General features: G+C 48.6%; 1 protein-coding gene and 1 long non-coding RNA gene across 4 annotated transcripts; both read left to right on the top strand.

Annotated features, from left to right (window-relative positions):
• Nucleotides 1-65: 65 nt before the first annotated feature.
• Nucleotides 66-14,126, top strand: PLAGL2 (PLAG1 like zinc finger 2). Of its 3 annotated transcripts, none has more exons than XM_072800529.1 (3): nucleotides 66-215; nucleotides 5,803-6,176; nucleotides 9,002-14,126. In XM_072800529.1, exons 2-3 carry the CDS (start codon nucleotides 5,917-5,919, stop codon nucleotides 10,230-10,232), a joined length of 1,491 nt encoding a protein of 496 aa, XP_072656630.1. In that variant the 5' UTR covers nucleotides 66-215; nucleotides 5,803-5,916; the 3' UTR covers nucleotides 10,233-14,126. The 3 variants fall into 3 exon arrangements, with proteins under 3 accessions (XP_072656630.1, XP_072656632.1, XP_072656631.1); XM_072800530.1 differs by lacking the exon at nucleotides 66-215 and adding an exon at nucleotides 2,111-2,242; XM_072800531.1 differs by lacking the exon at nucleotides 5,803-6,176 and having other exon boundaries at nucleotides 95-215.
• Nucleotides 14,127-16,348: 2,222 nt separating this feature from the next.
• Nucleotides 16,349-22,362, top strand: LOC140618299 (uncharacterized). Its single transcript, XR_012018484.1, has 2 exons — nucleotides 16,349-16,639; nucleotides 19,959-22,362. It is a non-coding gene; the product is annotated as an uncharacterized lncRNA (long non-coding RNA).
• The last annotated feature ends 4,722 nt before the right edge of the window (nucleotides 22,363-27,084 follow it).

The following is a 27,084-nucleotide window of genomic DNA, read 5'->3' as shown; positions in this document are numbered from 1 at the left end:
CGCGCGCCGCCCGCGCGCCGCCCCGGCCTCTCTAGCCCGCGGGCGGGCGGGATCATAGAGAGCCCGCGGCACCGCCCCCTCCACGGCCCGAGCGCCCGCTCGCGCGGCTCCCACAATGCACCGCACAATGGCCCGACCGCCGCCACTACCGGGGCCTGAGCGGGCCTGGCGGAGCCCGAGCGCGGCCCTGCCCGCAGCGCGGGGCCCCGAGCGCGGTGAGTGCCGGCGAGGGCCCCGGGGGACGGCGGGGAGCGGGGCGGGAGGCCGTCTCGCTGCGCCCGCGCGCCCGGCACCCGGAGCGGCGGCGCCTCTCCTCTCGGGCCCCACGGCGCGGTCGCCCGCACCCCCGACCGGGGGCCCCCTCCACGCCAGTTCGGACCCAGATAGGCCCCGGGGTGACGAAATCTCTCCGCGGACCCGATACCTGGGTCGTGGGACCGGAGGAAACCCCAGTGGCCCCCTCCCTACCGAGGCCTGGGGACTCCCCCCTGAGGGTCCCCTACTCCTGAACCCCCAGGCTCCCTGGAGACCCAGATAACGCGCTGCTGACCTTACCAGGGACCCGGGTCTGGGGGACGCAGATAAGCTGCACCTGCTCCCTCCCCTCAGACACGCCTACCGGACCCACATAACCCCTTTTCCTGCTCCAAATACTCGGCTTTTTACTCTCCGTTTCGTTTCCCAGAACCACATAACCCATTTTGAGGCTTCCGTCAAATACCTGGTTCTGGAGAACCCCAATAAGCTCTACCTATGATTCCCTCCTCAGTCACCATACTCCCAAACCTTAGATATCATCCATCTGGTTACGCTTTTGAGACCATTGAAACTTAGAGAATTCACTTCTAATTATCTTCAATCCCTGGAATCCTCCAGCCTTCATAATCCCCCATCCCTTTCTGTTTGGGGCGGGGGGAGGGGGAGGTCCCTTAGAGATTCAGTTAACTTGCTAATGATTCTTTATTATACTTTCCCTTCCTTCCCATCCCTGAGACCTCCCCCAGACTTCTACCTGAATTTCTGTCCCTTCTCTGGCAGGCGTCCACTCCCATCTCTTCCCAGCTCCAGGGGAATAGAACATTTTCCACCACACAGTGGAGTGATCTGAAAGCTGCCAGAGGAGCCTGGTTATTCCCTGCAAAATCGCAGGCTATGGCCCCAGCTTGGTGGGGGGAAAGGGACCTGTAAGGTGGAAGATGAGGGGACAACGTGTGGGGGAGTTGGTGCTTTCTCCTGCAAGAGTAGCCTGTCTCCTGGCTTGTATGTTTTTCCACCTGTTAGTTTGGGACTGTGATAGAGTCTGGACTTGGATTTCTAGCCCTGCCCCCCACAGTGAGGCCACTCGTTGTCGGGGGGAGTCCTTAGGGGTGTCCATCCAGGCTTCCTCGTAATGAGAATGGGGCTGTAGTGAGTTGCAGCCATTTGCTCAAGGCCTCCTCAGGAGTGGGAGGCAGCGGGAATGGGAGGAAAGAGTGAATCAAAGGGACTGCAAAGAGGGCCCATCTACAGTGACAGAAGAACTAGCAGCCCGAGAGTAAATCCAACCCCTGTTAATCCTGTTTGATGTCCCTTGGAATGATGCAAGTCATTGAGACTCTCCGGCCTCCCTGTAATTTAATTCTCCCACCACTGGAGTGTGTGTGAGGGAGGGAGGGAGGCGGGCAGCTCTTCCCATTCCCCCCTTTCCTTCTCACTTTTTTCCAGCCAGTCAGTGTGTCATTTGGATTTGTTTCTGGTGCTCAGGTCAAGACCTGTTTTTTTTGTTGTTTTTTTTTTTCCCCCTCTCACAGTCTATTTATAATTTCCCAGTTGCTATTTTGGGTTCTGCTTAAGGGAAGATTCTGTCCACCCTAAGGAACGTTCCAGGGTGTGTTCCCGGGTGTGTTTCCTCCTCGGCAGGTGTTGAATTGAGTTCTTCAGATCCCCAAGTAGCTCTTGGGCTGGAGGGATAAAAGCTATTTTAGGGTAGTCACTGAAGTGGAGCTGTTAATCCTCCATGGGTCTCTCTCGTTAAGAACACTTAGGGATTAACCCTTTCCTTGCTGCATGGGGGCTGCTCCTCCACAGTTTTGGGAAGGTTAGGAGAGTTTCCTGCTGGCAGCAGAAGGTTAGATGGGAACGTGCAACTCAATACAAAGGCAAAGATAATAGCTGCCTTTTGTTGGGTACTTACAGCAAGCCAAGCCCTATGCTGAGCCCTTTGCATACCTGACTAAAATAATCCTCACAACAAGCCTGTGAGGTAAGTATTTTTAGCTTTACAGATGAGGAAACAGGCTAATAATGGAGAAAGAACACAGTTTCTATAGAGATGATGTAACACCATAAAAACTATAGTTTCGTCAGAGGGCAGCAGGCCATCATGGCACACAGCAGGACAGAGAGACTAGGGAGCTGTTTGTCTCCTTTCAGCTTCCAGAGAGGGTCTTTGAGAGTTTTTAGAAAGCATTTGTGTTTGGGGTACAGAGCCTTAGTAACATAATAGAAGAGATTCCTAAAGTGAGAGAACCGCAGCCCAGGATGTGGTGCGGGAGGAAGGGAGCGCAGGGGTCACTGGTTAGAGGGGATGTGCTGCGGCTTGACTGTGAGGGAAAAGGGGAAGGCTGCATTCTGGGGAGATGTTGTGAAGGGAAGGAAGCTCACACCGAGGCCTGAGAAGTGACATTAAAGGGTGTGGGGGGGGGGGGGCGGGGAGAAGTACTACTCAGGCCCTGTGCGGAAAAGAGGCAGACACAGTATATAGACCCGGGAGACGGCTCTGCATGTACTCACACACTTTATGTCAGGTACTTCATCCTCCATGAGACTGTTCTAGGTAAGGAGTAAATCTTTGTTTTAGGAATTGAAACTGAGATTCAGAGAAACACAGTAACCTGCCCCTGGTTTCACAGCCAGTAAGTGGCAGCCCTCCTGATAGCAAGTCCAAGGTTCTTTCCACACTACCTCCCTCTTCAGATCAGGCGCCAGAAGGAATCTTTGGATGAAAATATACCAAGTTATACCAGTAACTGGGAGGGATTGATTGTGTTTGTTTTATGGGAACAGGTTCTGTCAGCTTCTCTACAGTTGTTAAGGTTAGAGTGTGAGACCAGAAGAGCGGCTTTGAAAGAGAAGCAGAATTCTTTCAGTTTTGCCCAGGAAGAAGTCTGAAGGAGAGAGGCCCAGGAATTTTCCTGGAGGAGAGGAGTTTGCAGACAAAGGACAGAGGGAGAGAGACTAGATTCCCAAAAGGGCTCCTAAGGTAACACTGGAAGCTTTGGTTATCCAGCAGCCTGTTGATGACTCTAGGTAAGGACTTCCGCTGTGCCTTTTTAAAAGGGTAGGGGTAGGGCAGCCTGGATGGCTCAGCGGTTTAGCGCCGCCTTCAGTCCAGGGCGTGATCCTGGAGACCTGGGATCGAGTTCCGCATAGGGCTCCCTACGTGGAGCCTGCTTCTCCCTTTGCCTGTGTCTCTGCCTCTGTCTCTATGAATAAATAAATAAAATCTTTAAAAAAAAAGATAAAAAAAACCCCAAAAGGGTAGGGGGAATAGGATCAGGGTGTTGGCTGTTTCCTTTTAAAGCCATAGTTCCATTAAAAGCAGATCAAGGAAGGCACATGGCTGCCTCCCCCTTTGATTCTCTCAGTACGACCTCGTGAGCTCTCCTTAGCCACCACCGGCCTCTTTCCTAGAAGCCCATTACTCACTCTTTCAGAAGCAGCATACTAAACTGCTGTGTCTTGTTTGTGCTTGTTCAGGAGAACAGAAGAGGTGGACGTGTGGGAGGTAGGGGACGTACTGTTCTCTTTCTGAGTTTGTTTGGAATTTCCAGGGCTAGGCTTCCCTCTCACGTTGGCCAGAGTGATGGGACTTGCTTCCCTCTGGCTGCCATTCCCAGCTTTCCAGAGGCTGAGGTGCATGATTCTGGGTAACAAGGGGGAGTAGAATTTGACTTTGAGGGTAGGGGAAATTCCCTCCAAACTAGATGTTCAAACTCGTGCTCGCTCTCTACCCAATTCCAAGGTTCGTAGTAATCACTGGTATTATAAACAGGTAATTCCACCCTTGAGAAGAAGGAAGAACTTAAACCATGAAAGGCAGATGTCAGAGGCCTTTGAGATTTATAGTGAAGCAGGCAGGTACGCCACGATGACTCAAAGGCTCAAGTGGGACTAGTTTTTAGTGCTGCCCACCCCTCCCCAGCATGTGACTCATGCAAAACGCAGCCACCTTTGTGCAGATCTTTCTAGGCAAATCTCCACTCGTGATGGGGAAATGTTTATCATATTACATTGCAATGTTTCTTCAACAAGAGGAATGGTTCCTGAACAGGACGTAGCTCACGTTAATGATGAGCAAAGCTCTCTGGGGCATGAACCCGCTGATCCCATCATCTCGTTCACGGCCAGTCTGTTGGATGAATGGTCACTGTAAGCAGCAGGTGCTAATGAGCTGAGCAAGCATTCTGTGGCACACAGCTGTTTGTGTGGTTGGAGCCCTCCCCAGATTCTCGTGGACAATCCCCAGATACCCTCTTTGCTCCCTTCACATGGAAAAGCCTCATGACCAGATTTTGGCATGACCTCTTCAAAAGGAATCCCCCCTGTTGTGGCAAGTTGCTTTGCAGTTGGTAATCTATGATGAGTTTGTGAGTGTGAATATGATCTGTTGTCCCCCTTTGAGAGTCCATACAGTAACTCCCATCCTCTCTTCCTTTGAGTTGATGTCAAGAAAAACAGCTCTGTCATCTTTGCTCTAGTTTTCCCCCTTCTCACAGCCCTCCCCTCCCCCTGCCTCAATAAGAGAAAGGATCAGACTTCAAGATATTGGCTCCCCACTTTGGAAGGGCTGTGACCCCAGATTAAACCAGAACTTTCTGAGCATAAGTTAGCCTTGCATCAACTTGCATTCAATGATTAATTTACCCATCTAAAAGAAAGTTGAGAGGCCTTTTCTAGATGCTAAGTGTGTGGAAACAAAAGAACTGTGATCTGACCCTTCAAAGAATCAGAGTTTGCTGGAGTTCTAATGCAAGTATGCTATGTGCTCGTAATGGAGAAATTAAATACATATGTGCTACAAGGGTCTGTGGAAGGGACCGCTCAGCACCTGGGGTGTTGGACAGGCTTTGCTAAAGAAGCATGGTCTGGGAGACCCAGAGAGGTGATGGCGGGTAGGATGGGACCAGTCTTCATTTAGGAGAAATGTGAGTCTGCTGTTGCCTCCTTAGGCAGAACTACTTATTGATGCTCTGCTGAGAAACACATCTGGCTCCCGGGACTGACTTTCCAGGGTGTAAATTCCTAAGCAAAGGCTTCTTCCTTCCCTCTTGCCTTTTGGGCATTTTATTGCTCTTTAGCACCTCCATGAGGAGGAGAATTATGGAAAGTAGTGGGTGAGGAGGAGGTAGGGTAAAGAGGAGGAGGAGGAGCTGCTATCTCTAAGTTTAGTGGAAAGGATATAAAAGTGAACTTGGAAGAGAATAGTTGGAGTTCAGGGCTTTTACTTCCTCAAATTATCTTGTTTACTATTAGCCTAGATAGTACTAGTAATAATAGTTACCATTAAACACTTAGTAGGTGCCCAGTTTTTTGCTGAATGCTCTCTATTCATTATCTCATTTAATCCTCAAACCATCCTTACTATTTAGGAGTTTATTAAGCCTATTTTGTAAATGAGATGGCTCAGGGAATTAAGTAATTGGCTGAAAGTCACATGGCTTTGAAATAGAAGGGCTGGGATTGGAACAGGATCTGTCTGCCTCCAGAGCCCATGTTTTCATGGTATTGGGCTCCCTAACACCAGGTGTTCTGATGTTTCAGGTGAAGAGATTGTTTTCTGAAGGCTGCGTTGGAGGCTGTGACAGAGCAGAGAGCCCGTGTGGAGCTGATGGGGAGGCTTTCTGAATAACATGGCCCTTCGCCATTAGTCTTGCCATGACCACATTTTTCACCAGCGTCCCCCCCTGGATTCAAGATGCAAAGCAGGAGGAGGAAGTGGGCTGGAAACTAGTTCCCAGGCCTCGGGGCCGGGAGGCGGAGAGTCAAGTGAAGTGCCAATGTGAAATCTCGGGGACGCCCTTCTCAAATGGGGAGAAGCTGAGGCCTCACAGCCTCCCCCATCCAGAGCAGAGACCGTATAGCTGCCCTCAGCTGCACTGTGGCAAGGCTTTTGCCTCCAAGTACAAGCTATATAGGTAGGTGACATTCCCATATTTCTTTCTGCCCTGAGGTTCCCAGAGGACAAAGCCAAAACGACTCCACTGAGTATGAGGTTTTATCTGTGACAGAGGACTGCAGAGGAGTGGAGGTTAATTGGCCCGTCAGTGTACCCTGAACACTAACCATTTGAAGTCACTCACTAAAAACTAATGCTGATATTTGTATTCAGACATTAGACTCTGATGGGGAAGTAGTCAGTCATGAACAATCCAGATTGAACAATTTTGTCAATACTGCTTTCCCCACCTTTGTCAGGTAATGGCGAGAATAGTCAGGAATCAGTCTTAGAACTTTAGAAAGGAAAAAAAAAAAAAGAACTTTAGAAAGAAAAGGAGACCCTCTGGTCCAGTCTTTCAATTTTATTTTATTTTATTTTTTTAAGATTTTATTTATTTATTTGAGAGGGAAAGAGAGTACTAGTGAGGGGCAGAGGGAAAGGGAGCCTGATATTAGGCTCCATCAGATCATGATCTGAGCCAAAGACACATACTGAAACAACTGAACCACCTAGGCACCCCCCATCTGTAAATTTTAAGGTGGAGGCTCAGAGTGGGGAAGTAATTTACCCAGGTTCACATAGTTTCTTTGGTCCTGCAGTGCCTCATCTTCTGAATGAGCCTGCTACTCACATGATTACTTCTGTCTCTGTAGAATCCCTGGTGTCCTCTGGTTCAGCAGCTGCTCTGGAACTTGTAAGCCCAAGAGCACCATATAAAGTGAAATGGATGTGAAGGTCGTGGTGTAAAGTAGATATAGCAGAACAGCTTGGAAGTGCAGGGGGCTGCTCAGATTTTATCCTTGCCTTTCCATCAGAGGAACAGGAACATGCCCCTTATAAATGAGATAGACTACCCGATGCACACCGCTTCATCTGTTCATTTAGCCAACGCTGATTTATGAGCTCCTGCTACATACCAGGCACAGTATGGAGTGCCAGGGATAGAGTAGTGAGCCAGGCAGATGGGAGTTGTTGGCCCACCTTGATAAGATACTACTATCTTAGTAGTGGGGACAGATAGCAAGTAGGTAAGTAAACAAACAAGTTGACCACAGAAAGCCTTAGTTCCTTGTCTGGAAAACAGTTGATAGGAAGGAACTAAAACAGGTAACGGGGTAGTGTGTGACCGGGATTGTCCTTATGACAGTTCTGTAGTCCTCAGGAATGCTTTAATTCTGTGTGCTCCCATGTCTTAGGTGGACTCCAGTGGGGCCGTCCTCTTAGACTTTCTTAGTACAATCTGGGTGTCCATGGGAGGCTGCAAGAAAGGTCCTGGTCTGGGCGGGGGCAGGAGCCCCCACTCCATCTGTAGTCACTGTGTGAGCTTCGGCGAGTTACTAAATCTCTTAAGGTCTTGGTTTCCTCACTTGCAAAATGAAGGAACTGGACTGTGGATCACTCAACACCTCCCTCTCATACATTATCATGTCTGTTATATCACAGGAGGTCCACAGTAACTCTTCAGGTTTGAGCATTCACAAACGTAGCATGATGGTAATGGCTGTGTTTGATGCCTTCCAGGTAGGAAGGATCACTGCATTCTCTAGTGGAGACATTGGTGGCATACCTAAGTGAATTCAGGTTTCAAAAAGGACTGTGTTCAAATTCAGCTTCTGCCACTTACTGACTGGTGGGTGGGGCTGTCCTGTGCTTGGGACTCTTGTGGAGAACAAGGTTAATGACAGTTCACACAGGGCCTGGTAAATGGTGGGTCCTCAAAGTCTTGCTAAGTGTCTGTGGAGTTCCAGATTATAACTCCTGGACTCTGAGCTGCTGTCCCTCAAGATGGGAGCAGGTAAACCAAGGGACACTGAGGTGGTATACCATGGGAACAGTTTTTTACATTGTTGCTGGTTTATATGGCAAATACTTCAAATAGTACAAATAGGCATTCAGTGAAGAATGAATTGTCCTCGTGTTGGAAGCTACCATTCTCCTTCCCAGAGGTGTCCGGTGGCGTCAGTTTCTTGTGTATCCTTGCTAAGACATTGAAACATGTACTCCCTTCCCTTTTTGTTTTCACAAGGGATTGTATTACACACTATACTAAACTTCCTTTTTTGACTTAGCCCCTTATATTTTGGGATTCTCAGATCAGGAAGTTTAGATATATTTCATTTTTCTTTTATTGTGTCATTTTAAATTTTTTAAATATAATTTTTTGAAAAGGAAATATATTCACGTACATCAGAAATTCACAAGGTACCAAAAGGTATACAATGAAATTCTCCATCACACCTGTAAGTTTCCTATCTCTTCTCCCCATAGGCAACCAGTGTTGTTAGTTTCTTGTATATCCTTCCAGAAATCTTTTTGAGCAAACCTACATCTATTTTCCCTCTTTTCCTATACATGGTACCATTTTGAGACACTCTTCTGTCACTGTTCTGTCCCATTGCTTTTTCCCACTTCATATATCTTAAGAGCTTATTCCCTTTATATGTTCCCCAACATACAAAGCTGCCTTACTTTTTAAAACAAAGTTGAGTCATTTTATGAACTTACCATAATTTATTTCACCAGTTGTTAGTGGTGAGTATTGATGGACATTTAGATTGTTCCTGATTTTTAACTACTACAAACAGTGCTGCAAATACTAGGAGTACATGTGTGATTTTGCAGGTGGGTGAGGACACCTAGAGAATCTAGATAGTGACTGGCATAGTATCCTTTTGTGTTCTAGCACATGGCTCGACTGTAATTTTTTAATCTAGTTCCCTGTTAATGGACACCTCGGTTGTCTGGCCAACCCTTGTGATCTCCCTTCTTTATTTCTCCTCTATCCTCCATCCCTACCCCCAGGCACATGGCCACCCACTCAGCCCAGAAACCCCACCAGTGTATGTACTGTGATAAGATGTTTCATCGCAAGGACCATTTGCGGAATCACCTGCAGACCCATGACCCCAACAAAGAGGCCCTTCACTGTTCTGAGTGCGGTAAGAATTACAATACGAAGCTAGGCTACCGGCGCCACCTGGCTATGCATGCCGCCAGCAGCGGTGACCTCAGCTGTAAGGTGTGCCTGCAGACCTTTGAGAGTACCCAGGCCCTACTAGAGCACCTGAAGGCCCACTCACGCCGAGTAGCAGGCGGTGCCAAGGAGAAGAAGCACCCCTGTGACCACTGTGACCGGCGGTTCTATACTCGAAAGGATGTGCGGCGGCACCTGGTGGTGCACACAGGCCGGAAGGACTTCCTATGCCAGTACTGTGCCCAGCGGTTTGGCCGCAAGGACCACCTGACACGTCACGTCAAGAAGAGCCACTCGCAGGAGCTGCTCAAAATCAAGACAGAGCCAGTGGACATGTTAGGCCTACTCAGCTGCAGCTCCACAGTCAGTGTGAAGGAAGAGCTGAGCCCTGTACTGTGCATGGCCTCTCGGGACGTGATGGGGGCCAAGGCCTTCCCTGGCATGTTGCCCATGGGCATGTATGGTGCCCACATCCCTACCATGCCCAGCACAGGCATGCCACACTCCCTGGTGCACAACACGCTGCCCATGGGTATGAGCTACCCTCTGGAATCCTCACCAATCTCTTCCCCAGCTCAGCTTCCTCCAAAATACCAGCTTGGATCTACCTCATACTTGCCTGACAAATTGCCCAAAGTGGAGGTGGATAGTTTTTTGGCGGAGCTTCCTGGAAGCCTGTCTCTCTCGTCCGCTGAACCCCAGCCCGCCTCACCTCAGCCGGCGGCAGCTGCGGCCCTCCTAGATGAAGCACTGCTCACCAAGAGCCCCGCCAACCTCTCTGAGGCCCTCTGCGCTGCTAATGTGGACTTCTCCCACTTACTGGGCTTTCTTCCACTCAATCTACCCCCATGTAACCCGCCCGGGGCCACAGGAGGCCTGGTCATGGGCTACTCCCAGGCCGAGGCACAGCCCTTGCTCACCACTTTGCAAGCTCAGCCTCAAGACTCCCCAGGAGCTGGGGGACCACTGAACTTTGGACCTCTGCACTCCTTGCCTCCTGTCTTCACCTCTGGCCTGAGCACCACCACCCTGCCTCGTTTCCACCAGGCATTCCAGTAGCCCCCAAGGAGGCCCTCAGTCCAGTCTTAGGCTCTGTCAGGGAGCCTCTGTACCCACCCTATCTGCATCCCTCATGAAGGCAGCTGAGCTTTCAGAGCTGGGTTCAAAAAGAAAAAATTCCAGTATCTGTATGGAGCACTTGGTTTGGGGGTTCAGGCTCCAGGATCAGTTCCAGGAGGAGCCTTGAGCCCCAGCCCCATGAAAAGATCTCATACCATAGAACTTCAGGTATTTTTACTTTTACTTTTTTGATCTGAATCGGGAGCCACACTTAGCCCTCTCCCCCTCCAAAGTGTCAGAACCTCCTTCTCTTCAGAGAAGGAAGCGACCTCTTGGAGACATAGAGGGTGTCACTTTGGATGACCTCGAGAGAAATAGCCCAAGAAGCCCGCCTTCTGGTCCCAACCTGCAGACCCCACAGCAGTTGGTCAGGCCCTGCTGCAGAGAGAGGGTCACTTGGCTCCATCGCCTGCTTCCAGCCAGTGGGCAGGAGAGAGGGCCTCTTCTTCCCACCACCCCATCCCTCCTGTACCAACACCTCCATTTCCAGTCAGTGTTGTCCAGCAACGGTACCGTTTACACAGTCGTCTCAGACACACCATTCACCTCCCTTGCCAAACTGTTAGCCTTAGAATGATTGCAGTGAACATTGTTTACACGTCGTGAATCCATTCCCACCAGTCCATTCCAGTTGGCACCAGCCGGAACCATTTGGTACCTGGTGTTAACTGGAGCCCTGTTTACAAGGCGGAGTCGGGTCTCGCTGACTTCTCTTCACTTGAGGTCACATTTTTCCCCTGTGGGGAAATAAACTGACTTTGGACTGCTTCAGTCTCTGCCATCTTCCATGACTGTGTCTGTTCCTGCCTTCCTCGGCAGTGTCCACAAGACAGGCAAGAAGACTGGAGCCGTTTTCTCACAGGTCTGCAATTTTGTTTTTCTCCAAGTACATCATGACCCCTCCCCCTCCTCTTGAACTGGAGAGGGGAAGAAATGAAAGGCATGCCCGTTTCCATCACCCCCATTCCCCAATCCCTACCCCAAACATCATGAACTGTTGTCAGTCTTGGAAGGAGGGACTCGGGTCCTAAGCTGGTGTGGATAGCAAAGAAGAGGGTGTGAACCCCTGATTTGTCTCTCTCCTACTTGTTCCTTTTCCAGGAAGTTGTGGAATTGTTGGAAGAAGAGTTTTCAGGAAGTTAGGGCTGGGCAGATAGTTGAGTCCTAACCTATGGGTACGTCATTGGCTCCCATACCAACCTTTTCTCTTATCCGCAGTATCCCTGTCTCTCCACTACTTTGCAGTTACTGTGGACTCTAGGCCACTGTGCATAGGCCTCTCTGCTCTCCATCAAAGAAATTCCACCTTCCTCTTGTGCCCTCTCCCCCAACTTGCCCCCAATATTTAGGGCTTCTTGCAACAGATGATTCATTTTCTTCTGGCTTGTGGTGCTTCTTGCCACAGACAGCACAGCCCTCGCCCTGCTGAACCCCATCCCTGCTTCATTTCTCAGTTCTGCATGGGCTTTGCTCTTCCCACTCACAAAGGGAGGCCTCTCAGGGACCACCAATGTGGGACCCTCCTGAGACACCTCCACTCTGATTCAGAAACACACTTCTACCTCTTTACTGTTAACTCCTGCAAACGCAGCCAGTAGTTTTGGGGCACTTCTCTTAGCAGTGCCTCATGCTGGCTTCTCCACTAGGGTTTCAGGACAAACTACCAAGGAACTGCCTCAGCCTTCTCCCAGTCCGCCTACTCCCCCTTCTAGAAATCACTTTGCTTTATCATCCGGAACTGAGCAGGTCCAAGATCCAGGCTTCTACTTCAGCCCAGCCAGTACTCTTTGAGGTGAAAGCCTTAAAATGTAGCTCCCTGGCCCTTGATTGGAAGCAATGTGGCATGAACAAGCATGTTTTGATTTAGGCAGGGTAGCTTGGGATACCTTTAAAAAGAAACAAACCAGATATAAATATGTCTGGCAAGGTTAGATTCAGACTAGGTGATTTGCTTCTAAAAATTAGTTTCAGTGAGTCCCAGGGACTAAGGTTTATTTAAAAGCGTCCGCCTTGGTACGCAGCCACCTCCTGCATGCTGTGCATGTTACTGGGACTCGTATTACAGGAAATGGTATGTGAGGGTCCAAGCAGGACTCCATGCTGCCATCCTCCTTATTGCCTCTGGTCCGCATCACTAGACCCAGCAGCTCTTCACCTGCTCCCTGCCACCTTCCCTGCACCTGTCATTTATAGAGGCAAGTGGGTCTCTGGCCACAGAGTACAAAGTCTCAGGCTTAGAGGAGTCCACTCTTCCCTGCCTCCCCTTTCCTGTCCCCCCTTGAATTCTCTCACCCATTAGTGATGCTGGGAAACTCCTAGAACAGGCAGAGCAACTATTTAAAGGCTTGTAACTGGGGCCTTGCCCCCCCCCCCCCTTTCCACCCCTCCTTCCCTCTTCCTTCAGTGCCCTCACCACACACAAGGAATTTTCCTATCACTGTGAACTTTGCTGGTACAGAGGAACATCTGCCTTCACCTGTTTTTGGACCATAGCCACCCATCCACTTCTTAAACTTCCCTTCCCCAAATTAAAAAGAAAAAAAAAAAGGAAAAGAAAAAAGCCTTATTGGCCTGGTTGTTCAAAGGATAAGAATAGCTTTATCCTACACTCAGTACCAAACCCACTTCAGTACCTTTACTGAGGCCCTGAGAGCCTGAGGGGTGTCTGCCCAGAATAGGAGCCATGGCATGTGGCGGAGACCAAACGGACCAGGAAAAAAGGGGTGATGTCCCCTTTCCCCACCACCTCCTCCAACCTCTGTCAGTGATGAACCACCCTGAAGGGGGGGGAGGCAGGCACCTCCCATCCTGCACATAGCTGGTCAAGGCGGAGTGCAGTCCTGGGGGCTAGAGGATGACCTAACCCAGCTGTGTCAGCTCAAAGGATCTGTGCACATTTTAAAAGAGGGGAGAGGTGGGAAAAGGAGCACCAATGAGTTTCGCCCCCAACCTTTTACAAATGGCATTTAATGGAAATCCGGGAAGCAGGTGTGATTACTTTTTTGCTCGTAGATATTGTCCTAAGTTGAAATTCTTCCACTACCCTAAGCCTCCTCTAGTAGTCTGAATCCCTTTCCCCCTTTCTTTTTGGTAGCTGTTTTCCCCATTCCCTCTACTTCCCCTCTTATCTAGGAGCTGTTGTTAAGCACGATTTTTTTTTAACAGTTTATATTGTACAGGATCAATATTTTGCTTTTTAACAAGGATATTTATGTAATAAGAAACTTTGCCTTAGGCAGGTGTTGGCCAGAAAAGTCCAGATTCCTCTGGGACCCCACCCTGGCCTCTCCTGGAGCTCTGAACCTGCTGTGGAAGGAATTGGCTATGACCTTCACCACTGGAGAGTAAGGTCTAAGGCAAGGGAAGGGGTGTTCTGGTTCTAACAGGAGGAGGATTCACCATGATAATCTAGTGCCTTTGTGGAGGGGTTTGGAAGAAGTATTCCAGCCCAATTTCTTCAGATGCAAGCTTACTTCTGTGGCTGCCTCTCTCCACTGAATATTCGGCACCAGAAGTCCTGAAACACCACTTCTCATTTGCCTCCCTCCCTCCCAGTGATCAAGGCTTTGGGGCCACTCTTTCGTAACGCCAGATTATTTAAAGAGAGAAAAATACAAGACAAAAACCTTCTAGCACTTTGTAAACACAGTGAATAACCTCTTGGAGTATTTTTGGCTTTATATAAAACAAGGTTTTTAATTGTAAAATATAAGTGCCATTAGAAAATGCACAGGGCGTATCTTTGTTAAAGTAGATTTTTCAATGTTTTACAGAATTACATTTTCAAAAAAAGTTTTTATAATGAAGTTGTTTATTAAAAACTTCTGAATGATGTGTTTGGAAGTTGTGAACCTGTCTGATTGGGAAAGGGTTGGAGAGAGCCTGAGGAAGAACTTGAAACTCCAGACATCTAGCATCCAAAGGGATGGTGAGTATAGGGCCAACAGTAACAATCCTTCACATTAGTACCTACAAACTTTGTACTTTGAAATGAAAGATCTTAATAGGATGTCTTTGAGGTAGGTGGCATATTATCACTTAAACTTGGATGTAAGGGTCAGGAAAATCAAATTGGCTTAATGAAATTTCATATAACTAAAAATGCCAGATGTAGTGCAGTTTTTAGAATTGGTTCAGCCCCTCAAACGTGGTTGGCCTTAGCAGTCCTATCTTTCATGGCCCTGTCTTCCATAGTTGGGACTTCATCCTCAGTCCCTACAAAGTGACTCGCCCCTTTGTGTAGTAGAATGCTGCCATCATGCCATCCCTGTCATTCTCACACAGTGCCGGCCAGAAAGAGAAAAGAGAGAGGAGTCCTCGTGTTCACAAGAGCCCCACTAGGCATCTCCTGTCTCACCGGCTTTGATGGGCCTCTGTGCCCTCCCCCAAACCAGCCAGTCATGACAAAGCTGAGAGAGAAAATGAATGGTTTCTTGAAGGAAATTGGGGCCAGTTAGGATGAAGAATGAATGCTGGTTGACCAGGAAAAGACCTGCCGTCCCCTGTCCAAGGTACATGGCTGGCAAGTACACAGCTAGGACCTGACCTTGCTCACACTTGTGCCTACCCACTGAGTTCAGACAAACTGTTGAGAGACTGACATGGCTTCCAACTTTGCCACTTGGCCAGTCTCTGACAAAGGTAGTCCTCCCCATCCTGAGCCCTGGAACTGGTAATGAGATCCTCTTGTCCAGATTGACCTTGTGTGATCTGGAGCCAGTGGCCATAGCCACACAGTGTAAGTCATCCCTGAGTCCAGAAGCCTGTGGGATAGTAACAAGTATTAAAGTGTGTACCAGGTGTTTTGTGTACAAAGGCAGTGGGCTGGTCTTTCATCTCTGGCTTTCCATTTACTTCACAAACATTCAGTTAAGACCCCAGTGGGTTCAGATCCCTGGCTAGGGCCCCAAGGGAATCCACCTTGCTCTCTAGGTGGAGAGGTGGGTCCAGGGGCTCAGAGAGCTACCTTACTCATTGGGCAGGAGGAGGCCGAAGGCTTTCTGGAGTAGGTGGCAGGACTTCCAGGCAAAGGAGGCTGACCTCCAAGGGCACAAGTTTAGGAGCCAAGACCGCAGGAGTGCAGCTACATTTGCAGCAGAATCAGGGCTGCATCGCCGGTTCATCCAACTTCATCCTATCCAAGCACATTTTCTGCAATTCAGACTGAAGTTCACATTTGCAAAATGTCTGGTATAGAGCAAGAGGTAGCCCCTGGGCTCAGGACAAGATGTCCACCTTTCCATCTACAAGCCCAGGAGAATACAGTTCTTACAAACCTGCCAATTTGCTCCAGGTTTGCAGCATTTGAGACATTCCCTTGCCCAGCATCCTTGTACTTCCAAGTTTGTTTCTTTCTCCATATAAATATTTCTAGTACCTCCATGTGCCAAGCAATTACCATCATCTGCAGCTCCCCGTTTGGGTCTGGTTAGTCTGTTCTCCATATGCTCGAGTAATTTATACTGTGCAAAACTGCAAGTCTCCTATAGCTGCCCCTAAATCGCAGTTGAAGGCGGGCGCAGGGTGGCCCCCACTGACCACTGCAGATGGTGGTGAGCGGTGGGGGGCAGTAATCGCTGCGTGTGGTGGCTGTGATGGAACGTTCTGTGTGTCCGTGACGGGAGTCCTGCCCCACCCTTGGTGCCGGCTCGGAGCTGCGCCTTGCTTGGTACACCCCTGCCCTTCACCCCGCTCCGACACCCTACTAAATCTGGGGCCAGTTCTGTCTGGCGCTCGCGGCCGCATCCCCACCAGGCGGCCCCCTGCCCCTCCGCCCCGCAGCCGGAGTGGGGCGCGCCCGGAGGAGCCGGCGCCGCCAGGCTGGAGGGACCCGCGGCGCCGCCCACGCGCCCTGCGAGGCTGCAGGCCCGAGGCTCCCGAGGGGAGGGGAGGGGAGGGGAGGGCGCCGGGGGCCGCGAAGCCGCGGCACGCCGGGCCCCACCGCCGGGAGCCCCCGCCGCCCCGGGGAGCCGGAAAGCGGCTCGTTGGGGCCGAGGCCCGCGGCACCCGCGGCGCCAAGGGGCGGGGGCGCGGGCGCGGGCGGGAGGCGGCGGGAAGGCCGAGGAAGTGACGACTGGCAGGGCGCCATCTTCACGCAAGGGCCGGAGGAGGAGCCGGAGCCGCGAGCGGCCGGGGCGCGGCAGGCGCGGAGGGAGTGCCCCGGCGGACCCGGACGGCCTGGGCTGCGGCGCAGGTCTGGGCGCGCCCGCCGCCCGCACCGGGCCCGGGGGGCTTCGTTATCCAGAACATTCGTGGCTCCTAGGTGACCGCCTTTCTGAACCACCCGCAGCTGTCAGCCATGACGTGCCTCGTGATGAAGACAGCTCTGGTACCTGATGAATTTGGAGGTGAGGGAGCTCAGGTGTGCCAGCACCGTGCAAGTTCAAGTTACGCTTTCGGAACAACTCTTACTTTTGGAACAAGGTGCTCACGAATGAGTATGAGTGCAGATCTTCAGGCCCGGTGGTGTCGGTTGCAACTTGCATCCGATGGCACAGGGGCCAGGAACCCCCTGTTCGGATACCCTGGGACAGTTCTCAGCTTCTTCACCCGGTTCTCCCAGCACAGTGTCCCAGAGGCTGACGAGGTTGCCCAGATTATTAGAGGATCTGTGGCCCAACCCCGTGCAGTACTATGTGCTGGGGATAGGCCCCGCAGAGCCGGAGAGGTCTGGCAAGGTGGCCCACAGAGGGCCTCCTAGGCTCTACAGGTTCCAATCTGGCTAAGTCCCTTGCTGGGACCTGGCCCCTACATAAGACTCCCTTCTACCTGTGCTTAGGCTAATGACATAAATCTGCTGTCTGCTTGGTTTTCATGCACTCTGGCCCCTCTGAATATTCAGGGAACTCTGCTCCAAAGTTGTGGCCTCCGTGGCCATGCTCTTCTGTTTCCATGTGGCCTTCATGCATCACATAGCTGTCACATGCCACGTGTCTTTCCAAGCACCCAATGCTATGGATATGTACTGCCATCATCTTCGTGGTCCAGGCCTACCTCTGATCATGGCCTTCTCACTAATTTGTTTAAAGTAAGCTCTGCACCTGTCGCGGGGCTTGAACTCAAGATTCTGAGATCAGGAGTCCCAGGTTCTACCAACTGAGCCAGCCAGGTACCTCTCCTCACCTATTTTTGACATGGGTACCCACAAATCATTGCTAGGAGGACTAGTGCTTTTTTCAGCCTGCTACTTCAAGGCCACAACATGTTTGGCTTCGTATTTGTGCATCCAGAATATTAGCTGTGGCAGTCTCATCACCCAAGAAGAAGTGGACACATTTGGTGCTATCAGCCAGCCTTGGACACTCCATCCTCAGGGCCTCAGGACTGCAGGATCACAGACCAGGCTACCCCAGGCTACTGGCTCCTGGGCATCTGGTAGAATGGTCACACAACCATAGACAACTGCTGGGCATGGGTGAGGTCAAGGGCATGAAGCAGTGAGTAAGGCATTCTTTGTAATCACGCTGCTCTTCTTACCCCTGTGTTGGTACTACCTCAGAGCCTGCCATCTGCTTGTCAAGATCTGTGGTACCATGCCAATGTCTAGCCATCACCTTTTCTGAGTTGTGCTCAGGCTGCCACCAACACTATTGCCTGCTCCCAGGTCTGTCAGGACCTCAATAACCACCTGCAAGGCACAAGAAAGTCCCCAACTCCCTAGGAACTCTGGCACACTGGCATATCTGGGCATGCACTCTGGGCAGGGGCAATGATGGGGGTCCCTCCCAGGAGCCTACCTTCCTGAGCCTCAGTCACTGGGCTCACACACAATCCAGCCCGCCACCCACCCCACCCCCAGTCTCTGTCTGTTTTCAGGCTGCCAGGCTGCAGGTACAGGAGGGGTGTTTCGAGTCATGGGGCCTGTCTACACCTGCCCAGATCTCATATCTTTCTTTTTATTTGCTTTAAAGTGACAGCTCGGAATCAAAACAACTGAAGAAGCAAAGTTTTTAAAAACAGCTAAGGAGATCATCTTTCTTATTGAATTTGCCACTCTTCGACAGCCTCTAGAGAGGGAGGGTTGAGCTGTAGACTGCTGCGGGCTGGGTCTTTGCAGGTCTTCCTCAAGCTCTGTGCCCTTCAGCAAGGCCCTCCCCAGGGGTGGGGCTTGTTCATTGTTTTGTTCTGTGCCCTGCTGTGTTCTTTCAGACTAATTCTAACCCCAGTCTACTTTCTTCTTCCACCAGAGATCCAACCCCTCACTGTGGGGTTGTGTAGGTAAGAGTTAGCTGCCTCCCCAAGTCTCCCTTCCCATGGAAGGCCTTGTCTTCTGCTTCTGAGGACTTGGGGAGCCCTTGAACAAAACGTGGTGGATGCTCTCCACAGAGGAATGCACTGGAAGCCAAAGGCAGCTGGGAAGGCTCTGGTGGCTGAGAGACCGTGGGGGTATAGGGAGCAGAGCCCCCTGATCCTTCTGAACTTTTCTGATTCACCAAAAACTTTTTAAAAAAGATTTTATTTATTTATTCATGAGAGACAGAAGGGCAGGGGGGTGAGCAGAGACACAGGCAGAGGGAGAAGCAGGCTCCATGCAGGGAGCCTGAGGTGGGACTCAATCCTGGGTCTTCAGGATCAGGCCCCGGGCTGAAGGCGGCGCTAAACCACTGAGCCACCCGGGCTGCACACCAAAAACGTTTTTTAATTTTAAAAATTAAATTTTTAATGGGACACTGAAACTCTGGAGGCTTCCTTGGTCCAGGTGTGACTTGTGAATGTGGAAAATGGACGCCATTTTTCATTTCACTGCTTTTAAATAAGATCCCATGTATCTTCTTCCTCATTTCCCCCCTGTGGAGAAACTGAGCTGTCCAGGCCTGCCTACTGCTTTTAGTTGAGAACATTCACAAGAAAGTACATGTAATTGCTCCATTTGGAGAGCCACGCCATTTGGAGACTTCGGTGGCTATTTGTGGTGGTTGCCAAGTTGTGGCCTGCTAATACAGCCCTGTACATAGAAGTAGTATGAATAAGGTGGTTTCGTAGGACCTAAGGCTGGGAGCTGTTACCACGTTCTGTGAGGATACCCTCCAGAAAGAAATCTGTAAGGTCCTGATGAGTCTGTGCCCTGGCGATCACGATGTCGTGGGCATTGCTGTATCTGATGTCTCTGCTTCTAAACAGACAAATATTCATGGGGTGGCTTTGTCCAATCAGAAGAGGATTTACGGCACTTTTATCTTCTATCTGCGTGGCTAACATATAAAAACCTTTCAGTCTGGGGAAAAAAATAACTCGATCATGTTATTCCCCCATCTGGAACTCTCCACCAGTAGGGGAAAAAAAAGTCCTAATTTCTTAACATGGCTGACAAAGCCCAGCACTGTCTGGCTCCTGCCAACATCGCCCATTGATCTGCTCTTCACTCACCCTACACTCGCCTCTCTGCTGCTACTTAAACACGCCAAACACATTCCGGCCTCAGGGGTTTTGCACTTGCCTTTCTCTCTCTCTTGAATTTTCTTCCTGCAGATATTCTCATCTCTGGCTCCCTCCATTCTTCCAGGCCTCAGCCAAATGCCACTTCTTCAGAGGCATTCCCCACCTTGCCTGTCTAAAGTCATTCTTTATCTGCTTCTGTCTCTTCTCCCCGCCCCCATGTGATTCCCTCCATATTACTGTCTCTGAAATGGTTCTGTTTTCCTCTCTTCTTCCTTCTCCCTATGACAGGTCAGGAGAACAGGGACCTACCTATCCACTGCTTTGCCCTGTTGCATCTCAGAAATTATTTGTGTGAGTGAATGACTATCCAGATGTGTCAGAGCATGATCCTGGGACCAACAGAACAAAGAACAAGGTATCAGTCCTGCCCCAAGAATTTTAGTTGGACAGAGAAGGCGGGCATGGCAGCTTGTCCAGCTGGCACACATCTGGGAATGAAAGGGGCATGACTGACAGTCACCCCAGGATAGGAAGCCTAACTGGTACAGAACAATCACCCTAGAGAGACAGAACCCAACCAAGTCCAGCTTTGCATACAGCTCCTCCCAAATGTGTGTGATGGGGGATCAGAGGGTGGACATTCTCTGGATTTGGGACATGGGAGCTGGGTGCTGAGGAAAAGACAGTAGTTTAGGTAAAGTGGGGCTGGAGAGGGAATTTCTGAGAGAGTACACGGCATGACCAAAGGCTGAGATAGAAGATGCGTGATGTGTTCAGGGCACGGCAGGTACCTTGAATGTGGCTGCTTGGAAGAGGCAATGCTAGAAGGGTAGGGTAAGGCCATTTTCTGGAAATTCAAACTCTGAATACAAAGCTGAGGCATTAGCCCATGGATAGTAGGGAAGGGTATCAGATATGGTTCAGAGGTAGGAGAGCTCACAGGGCAGATGGAGGCAAGGGGAAAGGAATGTCTAGGAACTCTAGCTCTCTAGTATCTTCAGTTTGACCCCTGGCTGCAGCTCTTCCACGAAGCCCTCCATGATTGCCCTTGCCTGCAACAATCACTGCCAGCTCCCACAGCCTAGAACCCAAATTTTGGATACTACTGCCTGGCTGGGCTACATTCTCTTTTGTGTCAAACACTTGCTCATAATGCTCCCAAGGGAATCAAAGTGAGCCTCTAAACATCCGGGTAATCCTAGAAATTGGTGCCCCATGTCATTTGCCTGCCCCACACCTGTTGGTTGGCAGGTATACTTTGGTTCCTGCAGCCCAAATTTGGGCCCAGTCGTGTCCTGCATGTCCCAATCCATAATGGGCACTGGGGGTACAAGATGACTATTCTGATCTCTGCCCTCAGTGACCTCAAGAGCCCAATGGTGAGGCTGAAAGCAGTGATACTAACCATTGACATTTAGTGAGCACCTACTATATGCCAGGGACTTACATGGATACAGCAGCCAGAGTAGCTCTCTAGACTTGAGTCAGGCCACATCCTTCCTCTACTCTAAACCTTTCAAAGGCTCCAATCATATGCCAGAAGAAAAACCAACATTCTCCTTATGACCCACAAAAGCCTCATGATCTGACCTCTTGTCACCTAACTTCATTTCTTCTGCCTTACCTCCTCCAGATCACATTTCAGCGACACCACCTCCTGTTAGTCTTCACACCTGGCTCAGAACCTTGGTTGCTCTTCCCTCTGCCTGGCCCTTCTTCTCCACATACAAGTATGCATGGCTGGCTCTTCTATTCATTAACGTTTCTCAGCTCAACTGTTACAATTACACCTCTTCAGGAAGCTTCCCTAATAACCCCTTCTCAAAACTGCCCTGTTGGAGCGCTTGGAGTGGCTCAGTCAGTCAAGTGTTGGACTTGTGATTTCAGCTCAGGGTCATGATCTCAGGATCATAAGATCAAGCCCTGCATCAGGCTCCACACTAAGGAGTCAGCTGGAGATTCTCTCTCTCCAGCTCCCTCTATCCCTCCCCCTACTCTCACTTACTCTCCCTTTCTCTTTCTCTAACATAAATAAATAAATCCCAGGCAACCCCCGTGGCGCAGTGGTTTAGCGCCGCCTGCAGCCTGGGGTGTGATCCTGGAGACCTGGGATCGAGTCCCACGTTGGGCTCCCTGCATGGAGCCTGCTTCTCCCTCTGCCTGTGTCTCTGCCTCTCTCTCTCTCTCTCTCTCTCTGTCTGTGTCTCTCATGGATAAATAAGTAAAATCTTTAAAAATAAATAAATAGGGATCCCTGGGTGGTGCAGCGGTTTGGCGCCTGTCTTTGGCCCAGGGCGTGATCCTGGAGACCTGGGATCGAGTCCCACGTTGGGCTCCCTGCATGGAGCCTGCTTCTCCCTCTGCCTGTGTCTCTGCCTCTCTCTCTCTGTGTGTCTCTCATGAATAAATAAATAAAATCTTAAATAAACAAACAAACAAACAAATAAATAAATAAATCGATCAATCAATCCCGGGATCCCTGGGTGGCGCAGCGGTTTAGCACCTGCCTTTGGCCCAGGGTGCGATTCTGGAGACCCGGGATCGAATCCCATGTCGGGCTCCCGGTGCATGGAGCCTGCTTCTCCCTCTGCCTGTGTCTCTGCCTCTCTCTCTCTCTGTGTGACTATCATAAGTAAATAAGTAAATAAATAAATAAATAAATAAATAAATAAATTCCCTTGGTGCTCCCTCCCTTTCTGTGGTTTGAATTTTGTTAGAGCCCTTACAACCACCTGACATTATATTCATTTATTCTTTTATGTACTAAAAGAATAACTAAGAATAACTAAGCTTTTAGTACTAAGCTTTTTTCTCCCCTGGTGGGGACATTGTTTTATTCACTGCTGAATACCCTTCACCTAAATAGCACCTGGCATGGCTGGGGGTTCAGAAACTCTTGTGTAATCAGTGAGTACATGCGCGAGGGTTAGGAGGATCTTCCAGGTGGGCAAGGGGAAGATTACCTCTAGGGATAGGAACTCTGTGTGACCAGGGTAGCCCTTTTCCAGTGAGTGTCTGTGCCCATTCCTGATCCCTCCTACAGAGAGATGGCTGCCAGGCTTACCCCTGCTCCAAGGGTGGAGAAAGGAGGTGAGAGCGAGGAGGGGCTTCCTGCTCTGGTGTGGAGAGCAACACGAGCATCTGATCCCAGGGCTTTGCTTACCTCTGCTCTCAGGAGTCTGCCCTGTTCTGTTGACCTGGGAGGAACTTTGGACAAGTTTTTACAATCAGAAAAATCTGTCCTGAAACTATAGCAATTAGTTGTTACCTGTAACCGCCCTGATTACAGTTTGGGGAACTTTGAGTTTTCTCCTCCAAGGACATGATTTCAGCACAGAAATTCAAGGAAGTCCCTGGTATCTGCTTGCTCAGCAGAACTGAATGTTGACTTGGGTTGGTGAACTTTGAGGCCCCCACCCCATAGCCCCCCCATCAATGCTGACTCAGGATCTCAAGGGCATGGGGCCATAGTGGAGCAGGCACCAGCTGGAAGGCTGGTAGGCCTGTGTGCTCTTAATTCCCCACTGTGTGGCCTTGGGCACATCTTTCTGCAGTTCTCACCCTGTTTCTCATCTAAAGGAGAATTTAGAAGTCTTTAGCAGTGGGAAAAAGTCCCTGCAAGGTACCCCACCTCCATTTATAGTTCCAGCCCGCCAGGTGGCTGGGTCAGCAACAATGCTTCTGGTTGCATCTAAAAGAAACTCTAACTTTAGTAGACCTAAACTCTTTTTTTTTCCTTATGTGAACATCCAGAGGTGAGATGGGCTTTGGGGCTGTTGGATTCAGCAGCTCAGTGATGTCTTCAAGGACATAGACCTTCTCTGATCTGCCGTCCTTGTTGCTTCCAACCTCAGCTTGGTGCCAAGATGGTGGCACTAGCTCCAAGAGTCACTTTAGGAAGTGGCAACTCCAGAAAAGGTTGATTGTGTCTTCCCATGGCTCCCTTAAAATGGAGAAAACCTTTTACAGAAACTACTCTAGACTTTCCAGATCCTGCATCTAATTGGCCAGAACTGAGTAACATATCCACTCTTGAATGGGTTTTTGGCCGGGGGAGCACAAAGCTTGGAACAAGCATCAGCAGTGAAATGGGTGTCTGCTCACAATGTCCAGTGGGATAGCTAAGATCATTATCTCTAGGAGCTTACAGTAATTATTCAGCTCTTCTATGGGAGCCCTCAAATGCCACTTTCATCCTATGATGGCCCTCAGGGTCTGAGGGTGCTGACTTCTGGGCTAGTACAGGTCCAACGGCAAGGTTTCTGGAGCTAGAGAGTTCCTTAAGTCTAGCCAAATCACTGTCAAACTAAGATTCCTGTGTCAGGGTCTTTAGACTCACCTTTGGTAGATTAGGAGGGGATAAATGTGTGTGTCACTACTGTGTGAGTGACCCTTTCACTTAACAGAACTGATAGAGTTCTTCAAAGACACCCTCTGATCTTATGGGTACAAAAGCCAGCAGAGACTTCTGCTTTTAGCCAAGATGTAATAATAAGGATCAGATTTATCCTCCCACCTGAAACAATCAAAAAACCAGATAAAATACAAAATATAAGAAACAATGGCTTTCAAAGCTCTGAACACTGATCAATTAGTATTCATCAGAATACTAATCAGCACATGTGAGGAAACTACCTGAGGCCAGGTAAAGAACCACCAGGAAGGATTAAAGGGAACAGTGCCTAGTGCTCACATGAGTGGGGAATAGTGTCTATTCCCACAGTGACGGTATTGCGGAGAGTATCATGAAGTGTTAAGGAGAATACTCAGAAAGGTCTTGCCTTGACAGTGGCCAATAAGGGGCACCTGGCCAGTTCAGTCAATAGAATATGTGGCTCTTCATCTCAGAGTCATGAAGTTCAAGCCTCACATTGGACATGGAGTCTACCAAAAAAAAAAAAAAAAAGTGGCCAATAATTAGCCCTAGAATGAGCATTGCTCTGGAATTGCCTTAAAAATCTTATCAGCAAGACCTAAAAAGAGAGTAAACTGTTTCTGAGAAACTGAACTGTCACAGAACAAAGCTCAAGAGTATTTGCAGGATTACAAAGATATCTAGTACCTAACAAGGCAAAACTCACAATGTCTGGCACCCAATCAAAGATTATCAGGCCTATGAAATGGCAGGCAACATGATCCATGTTGAGGAAAACAAGCAATCAAAACCAACCCACAACAGAAACAGATGTTAAAATGAGCAGATTAAGGACATTAGAAGTTATTGCTGTATTTCATACATTAAAAAAATTAAACAGGAGTACCTGGGTGGCTCAGTCAATTAAGTGTCTGCCTTTGGCTCTGGTCATGATCCTGAAGTCCCAGTATTGAGCCCTGCATCAGGCTCCCTGCTCAGTGGGGAGTCTGCCTCTTCCTCTGCCCCCTACTCTACTTGTGCTTTCTCTTTCTCTCTCTTGCTCTTTCTCTCAGATAAATATACAATCTTAAAAAAATTTAAAAAGCTAAACAGACTCTCACATATACAGATGACCCTGAGATCAAGACCTGAGGCTTAACCAACTGAACTACCCAGAGGAACCTACAGTCAAATGATTTTTGGCAAAGGTACCAACCATTCAATTGGGAAGGGACAGTCTTTTCAACAAACTGTGTTAGGAAAACTGGGTATCTTTGTGCAAAAGAATAAAGTTGGACCCTTACCTTATACCATGTATAGAAATTAACTCAAAATAGATCACAGACTCAACTGTAAGACCTAAAACTATGAAGTTCTTAGGGAAAAAAAAAAAAAAAAAAACAGGGGAAAAGCTTCATGATATTGGATTTGGATTTGGAAATGATTTCTCAGATGTCACACCGAAAGCATCAGCAACAAAACAATAGATAAAATGGGCTTCATCAAAATTGAACTTTTAAAAAAGATTTTATTTATTAAAAAAAAAAGATTTTATTTATTCATGAGAGACACAGAAGGAAAGAGGCAGAGACCTAGGCAGAGAGAGAAGAAGGCTCCATGCAGGGAGCCTGATGTAGGACTCGATCCTGGAACTCCCAGGATCATACCCTCAGCTGAAGGCAGATGCTAAACCACTGAGACACCCAGGCGTCCCCAAAATTGAACTTTTGTGCATCAAAGGACATTATCAACAGAAGGGACAGGGAACCCAGAGAATGGGAGAAAATATTTTGAAAATCATTTATCTGATAAGGGATTAATATCCAGAATATATAAAGAATTTCTTTAGCTCAATAACAAAACACAACTCAACTAAAAAAATGGGCAAAGGACAAGAATAGACAATCTCCAAAGACATACAAATGGCCAATGAACAAATGAAAAGATGTATAATATCACTTATCATTAGATAAATACAAATAAAAAACATAAGATACCACTTCACACCCACATGGATGGGTATTATCAAAAAACAGAAAATAAGCGTTGGCAAGGATGTGGAGAAATTGGAATTTTCATAGAATGTAAAATGGTGTGGCTACTATGGAAAACAATATGGTGATTCCTCAAAAGATTTAATATAGGATTACCACATGATCCAGCAGTTCCACTCCCCAAAAGAACTGGAAAGCAGGGACCTTAACAGATTTTTGTATACCAATGTTCATAGCACCATTACTCACAATAGCCAAAATATGGAAACAACCTAAATGTCCACTGGTGGACAAATCGATAAACAAAGTGTGGTATATACATATAGTGGAATATTACTAAGCCTTGAAATAGAATGAAATTCTGAAAAAGGCTACAGTGTAGATGAACCTTGAAGACATTATGCTAAGTAAAGTAAGCCAGATGCAAAGGGACAAATACTGTATGACTCCACTAAAGTAGTCAAGTTCAGAAGCAGAAAGTAGAATAGTGGCCACCAGGGCCTACAGTGAGAAGGGTATAAAGAGTCAGTGTTTAATTAGTACAGTTTCAGTTTGGGAAGATGAGAAAGCTTTGGAGATGGCTAGTGGTGATGGTTGCACAACATTATGAACGTACTTAACACCACTGAATAGTATACCTTGGGATGCTTGAGTGGCTCAGCAGTTGAACATCTGCCTTCAGCTCAGGGCATGATCTCGGAGTTCCAGGATCGAGTCCCACATCGGGCTTTGTGTAGGGAGCCTGCTTTTCCCTCTGCTTGTGTCTCTGCCTCTCTGTGTTTCTGTGTCTCTCATGAATAAATAAATGAAATCTTTAAAAAATGAATTAAACACTTAAAATGGTTAAAACAATATATTATTATATGTTATGCATATTTTACACAAAAAGTTAAGTAGACATATGGAAGATATAAAAATATCAAGTTTCTAGAGATTCAAATTCATGAGATGAAGACCATACTGCATGGGATTAATGGCAGAGCAGACATTACAGAAGATTAGTGAATTTAAAGATATAGCAAAAGAAACTACCCTAAATGAAACCCAGAAAAATAGATTAAAAAAA

Source organism: Canis lupus, chromosome 26 (genome assembly GCF_048164855.1).
Source record: "Canis lupus baileyi chromosome 26, mCanLup2.hap1, whole genome shotgun sequence".
NCBI classification, from domain to species: Eukaryota; Metazoa; Chordata; class Mammalia; order Carnivora; family Canidae; genus Canis; species Canis lupus.
This window is presented reverse-complemented; position numbering and strand designations above follow the sequence as displayed.

What these genes read in the sequence shown, in the direction of transcription:
- PLAGL2 (XM_072800529.1), top strand. Translation starts at nt 5,917, where the DNA reads ATGACCACATTTTTCACCAGCGTCCCCCCCTGGATTCAAGATGCAAAG. An exon ending in TCCAAGTACAAGCTATATAG is followed by an intron (nt 6,177 to 9,001) that starts GTAGGTGACATT and finishes CCCTACCCCCAG; the next exon opens with GCACATGGCCACCCACTCAG.